The following is a 5689-nucleotide window of genomic DNA, read 5'->3' on the forward strand; positions in this document are numbered from 1 at the left end:
CTGAATTTGACGCATGCGCTCTGTGTACATCTCTAGAATAAAATTGTGCTCGCTGCTCTAAAACTGCACGCCACTCTGTAGCGTACATCTAGAGATCTAAAGTCCGCATGCGCTGTACGCTAACTTTGCATCCGGTTGCACCAAACGCTTGGAGCGCATATAACCTGAGCTTGCTATCATTTTCATGCATTCCGCTCGAGTCTAAGGACTCTCCAGTCTTCTACTATACTATGGTAAAGTAATGGATAAACCTATTACCCGTTGTGTTTTGTGAGTGCCTTAGTTCCTATCGTGTGCAGAACGTTGAATTACAACATTGGCGACGAAGATGGGATTCGAACCCACGCGGGCAAAGCCCGAAGCCAAGGACATCACCGACCCAGATCGCCAGCGCAGCATGCTGTTGCACAAGGCTGGCCTACAGATTCAGGAGATCTTTGAAGATCTCGAAGACCCGGTTGCGCAGGCAGATAGACCAGGGGATGACAATGCTTTCAAACAAGCGGTAAGAATGCTTGATGAGCATTTCGCATATACAGTCAATCCAACTTTTGAGCGGCACGTTTTCAGACAGATGTCACCCAATGTAGGAGAGAATGCCACGCAATTCTGCACCAGACTCCGTACGCAGGCCAAACTTTGTGCATTTGCTGCAGATGACGAGCATATTCGTGATCAGATGATTGCCACTTGTATTGACGTCGATCTGCAACGCTCTCTTCTGTCCAAGAGTAACCTTACCCTACAGGTGCTGCTGGAAAAGTTTCGCGTGCGAGAATCGTCAGACATTCAAGTAAGATCTATGGCTACGGCAGCGTCAAGCGTCAGTGCCAGCCCGAGCAGCGTCGACGCCGTACGCTCTACGACATCGTCAACGCGCTCCCCATGTACGCGATGCAACAGGGTGGGTCACGCGTCGTCAGCTGACGATTGCCCAGCACGCCGCCGCCGATGCAACACGTGTAGTAAGGTTGGACACTATGCTGTTTGTTGTAGATCTCAAGGTGGTACTAGTAGTAGTAATGCAAGTAGATCATCGCATGCCCAACCTAGGGATGCTGGTACTCACCATGTCTCACTGCCTGACCAATGTGATGAAGCTCTAAGCTCAGATTTCATGATTGCCAATATTGGGTCCCAGCACAGTCACACTGGCAAATTCCGAGTTGATGTACATGTAAACGGGAAGCCCCTCAACATGGAACTTGACACAGGGGCACAGTTATCGATCATTCCTGAAGCTCTTTGGAAACAGTTGTGGGGAGATGTCAAACTGAATGCCACCAAGACTGCACTCTGTACTTTCTCGGGGGCACCTTTAACTGTTGTGGGGGAGGCCTGTGTCGATGTACAGTACCAGTCGCAACATGTCCAGGAGAAGATTCTTGTGGTCAAAGAGGGCACCACCCCGTTGTTCGGCCGCAATTGGTTGTCTAACATACGTTTGGATTGGCATACCATCTGTTCTGTCTCTTCTGCTCCACGTACGTCTGATTCTGAGTCTGTATTAGACGAGTTCCCAAGCGTTTTTGAAGGTGGTCTGGGCAAGATCCATGACTCGGAGGCGGTGATCCACATTGCCAGCGGGGCAATTCCCAAGTGTTACTCAGCTCGACCGTTGCCATACGCCATGAAACCGCAAGTTGATGTTGAATTAGATCGTTTGATTAAGGAGGGTGTTCTAGTTCCGGTAGAATCTTCAGAGTGGGCTTCTCCTATTGTTGTTGTGAAGAAAGCCGATGGTTCTATACGACTCTGTGCAGACTTTAAAGTCACCATCAACCAGCATATTGAAAGCAACATACACCCTATTCCAAATCCCAGTGATTTATTGTCCAGCATTGCAGGGGCCTCTGTTTTCTCAAAAGTTGATCTCAGCCAAGCATACACTCAGTTGCCATTGTCCGAAGAGAGTCAGAAACTGTGCGTCATTGCAACCCATCGAGGGTTATTTGCTTTCACGAGATTGCCCTTTGGCGTTTCCTCAGCACCATCAATCTGGCAAAAGACTATAGAGCAGATCTTAGCTGGCATCGATGGGGTCATCGTGTACTTTGATGACATCTTAATCACGGGAACCAACCAAGCAGAGCATGATACCCGGTTGCGTCAAGTTCTAGACAGATTTGAGAAGGCAGGATTACAGCTGAAGAAAGCGAAGTGTGAGCTGAACCAGGAGAGTGTCAAGTATCTAGGCTTCATTGTATCAAGCAAGGGGCTGCATGCTGATCCTAGCAAAGTATCTGCTATAGCCAAAGCACCACAGCCCACTAACTCGTCAGAACTACACTCCTTCTTGGGGCTGGTCAACTTTTATGGTCGATTTATCCCTAATGCTTCGCAGTTGTTGTATCCCTTGAACCGTCTTCTTCAGAAGGGTACAGAATGGAACTGGACTCCCGAGTGTCAACATGCGTTCATCCAGTGCAAGGAGATCTTAGCATCGTCAAACGTACTGGCTCACTATGATCCCAAGAAACCACTCATCTTGGAGTGCGACGCGTCTCCCACGGGAATCGGTGCCTGCCTACTACAACCAGACAAAGTAGGTTATTTGCGTCCTGTTACTTATGTATCTCGTTCTTTGGCTGCTGCTGAAAGAAATTATGCGCAAATTGAGAGAGAAGCTCTTGCCATTGTATTTGCCGTGAAGCGTCTTAAACAGTATCTGTGTGGACGACACTTCACCCTTCGCACCGATCACAAACCGTTATTGAAGATCTTTGGTGAACATGATCAACTTCCGTCTGTCACTACAGCACGTCTACAACGTTGGGCTGTTATTTTGTCCGAGTATCAATATTCCATTCAGCATATCAATGGTACTGATAATGTTGTTGCTGACTGTCTATCGCGTTTGCCCGTTCAGCTTTCTGTGCTTCAGGAACAACAGCTCACGGATTACATTAAGTCTGTCAATGTTGATCCTTGTCATGATCTGCCATTATCCGCTACCGATGTTAGCAAGGCAACTTCAGCTGACCCCACTCTACGTAAGGTCATGCACCACATCACACATGGCTGGCCTAGCAGTGTCCCAGACAGTCTTTCCTCGTACTATCGTATTCGAGACCAGCTATCTGTTGAGCAGGGATGTATCACCTGGGGTTGCGGGTTGTGATTCCCTTGGTATTTCGTTCCAGTCTGTTGCATGAGTTGCATGTTGATCATCTTGGCGTATCTCGCATGAAAGCTGTGGCTAGATCCTTCTTCTGGTGGCCTCACTTAGACCAAGACATAGTTGAACTTGCTGCGAATTGTCGTCTATGCCAACAGCAGGCTCGAGCACCAACGAAGGCACCCATTCACCACTGGGTCTACCCGAACCGGCCATTTGAGAGGGTTCATCTTGATTTCGCTGAATACAAAGGTCAGCACTACTTGTTAATAATTGATGCGTACTCCAAGTGGGCAGATGTATTTGTTATGGGCAAATCTACTACTACTGAGCGGACATTATCATGCTTGAAACGGTTCATTAGCTATTGCGGAATCCCGCTGATGTTAGTATCGGACAATGGTCCGCAGTTTACGTCCATGGAATTTGCCACCTTTTGTCAGAAAAATGGTATTCGGCATAAAAGAACCCCTCCGTACCATCCTGCTAGCAATGGACAGGTGGAGCGTCTAGTACAAGAACTTAAGAAACATCTTGCAAAATCAGATGATTCTCCTCAAGATGCTGTTTCGCAATTCCTGTTTTCGTATAGAAACACACCACATTCTGTCTCTCACGCGTCACCAGCTAGCATAATTATGAAGTTCGTCCCCGTCACACGTTTCTCATTTCTCTATCCTAGTTTTGCAACGCACATGCAGGCCAAGCAAGACTCTGCGCCAGCTATGCGAGCTTTCCTGCCAGGTGACAGCGTCTGGGTCAAGGATGTTCGCCATGACAAATGGACACCAGCGGTTATTGCAGCCAGACTGGGACCACTGACCTACTCTGTTGAGAGTGGTACCACCATCCGTCATGTCCATATTGAGCATTTACGGTTACGAGATCCCGCCGGTGATACATCCGACAGTGCTGATTTGGCTCGTAAGTGTCCATTGCCCTCCATACCTGATAATTTGATTACTCCAGAGGATAGCTCTGAGAACGCTCCTACTGTTACAGCTGCTACGTTTCCCGCTTCTAGTACTGTTACCTACAATGAGTCTGCAGATGCAAGCACAGCAATAGATTCTGAACCAGACACACCCAGTCCAGCAGTCTCTTTGCGACGTTCTACTCGGATCTCTAGACCACCAGAGCGCTTAATTGAGAACCCGTCTTTCGGCAAGTAACTGGACGGGGTTTCAGGCTCATGTTTATAGATTTCGTCTTTACTTTCAGGCTTCATTTTATTTTGTGAAGGGGAAGGGAATGTTATAGTTAGACATTTCAATAATTCTCGAGCATACTTCAAATATTCACGATAGTAGTATGTTGTGCAAATACATAAATCACGTACCTGACTTCTCCAGGTCTAGGTCACTCCGAGACACCTTTTTTGCAAGGTATGATAATACTTCATGTTTACAAACATTAGTTATCTTCCTGCTGCAAGCGAAGGCTGTTGTTTACAAAGTCTTCGCCCATAATTTATTTGCATGTTGCTCACACGCAACCTTTCCCAAACTGAATTTGACGCATGCGCTCTGTGTACATCTCTAGAATAAAATTGTGCTCGCTGCTCTAAAACTGCACGCCACTCTGTAGCGTACATCTAGAGATCTAAAGTCCGCATGCGCTGTACGCTAACTTTGCATCCGGTTGCACCAAACGCTTGGAGCGCATATAACCTGAGCTTGCTATCATTTTCATGCATTCCGCTCGAGTCTAAGGACTCTCCAGTCTTCTACTATACTATGGTAAAGTAATGGATAAACCTATTACCCGTTGTGTTTTGTGAGTGCCTTAGTTCCTATCGTGTGCAGAACGTTGAATTACAACATCGGGACCACACGGGCTACTTTCCAGAGAGATGGCTGGACATGACACCGAAAACAGAGTGAGAACAGCTTGGCAAGTGGTGCAGCCAAAACATTTGAGCACTGCTTCAGAACTCTGGCAGGGATGCCATCGGGTCCGGTAGCCTTGGTTGGATCCAGCTGGCGGAGCTGGCGCTGGACTGTCGCTTCCCGAAATCGGACAGTTGTCAGGGCAGATGTACACCTAGGAGGAAGGTCAGGAAGGTCGGAGTGCTGTAGATCTTGATCACCCAGACTGCATTTGCTCGCAAAGAATTCTCCAAAGCAAGTAGCCTTTTCCTGGTTGGTGACATATTCCCTACCCTGGGCATTGCGTAGGACAGGGATAGACGAGCTGCGGCCAGAGCCTGCAGCTTGCTTCAGGAGTGACCACCATTGCTTGTTTCGCAATGATCCATGTTTGAGCCGATCTCGGATGCGGGCAGATTCTGCCTGCTTTGCGAGACGAAGGCAATTGGCAGAGGCTCGGACTTTGGCATTGTAGTCAATGAGTTGCTGGTGGCAGGTAGGGTGTCTCCTGAGACGGTTCCATGCATTCTTCTTTGCCTGGGTAGCGGCTGAGCATTCCGGCGTCCACCAGGATGGATCTGTTGGTTTCGTCGAAAGTTCTTTGTGTGGAATGAAGCGATTCATGCCTTCCATGACAACAGCGGTTACTGATCTGCACGACGCCTCGGGGTCTTCTGATATATCCCAGTTTGCTGTTGAGTAG

General features: G+C 48.1%; 1 protein-coding gene across 1 annotated transcript; it reads left to right on the forward strand.

The window, feature by feature from the left end:
- Window positions 1–328: 328 nt before the first annotated feature.
- LOC135829172 (uncharacterized protein K02A2.6-like) lies at window positions 329–4878 on the forward strand. Its single transcript, XM_065341576.1, has 5 exons — window positions 329–505; window positions 1355–2545; window positions 2870–2993; window positions 3280–3370; window positions 3801–4878. Exons 1-4 carry the CDS (start codon window positions 329–331, stop codon window positions 3336–3338), a joined length of 1551 nt encoding a protein of 516 aa, XP_065197648.1. The 3' UTR covers window positions 3339–3370; window positions 3801–4878.
- The last annotated feature ends 811 nt before the right edge of the window (window positions 4879–5689 follow it).

The sequence above is a fragment of the Sycon ciliatum genome, chromosome 13 (assembly GCF_964019385.1).
Source record: "Sycon ciliatum chromosome 13, ocSycCili1.1, whole genome shotgun sequence".
Taxonomy (NCBI): Eukaryota; Metazoa; Porifera; class Calcarea; order Leucosolenida; family Sycettidae; genus Sycon; species Sycon ciliatum.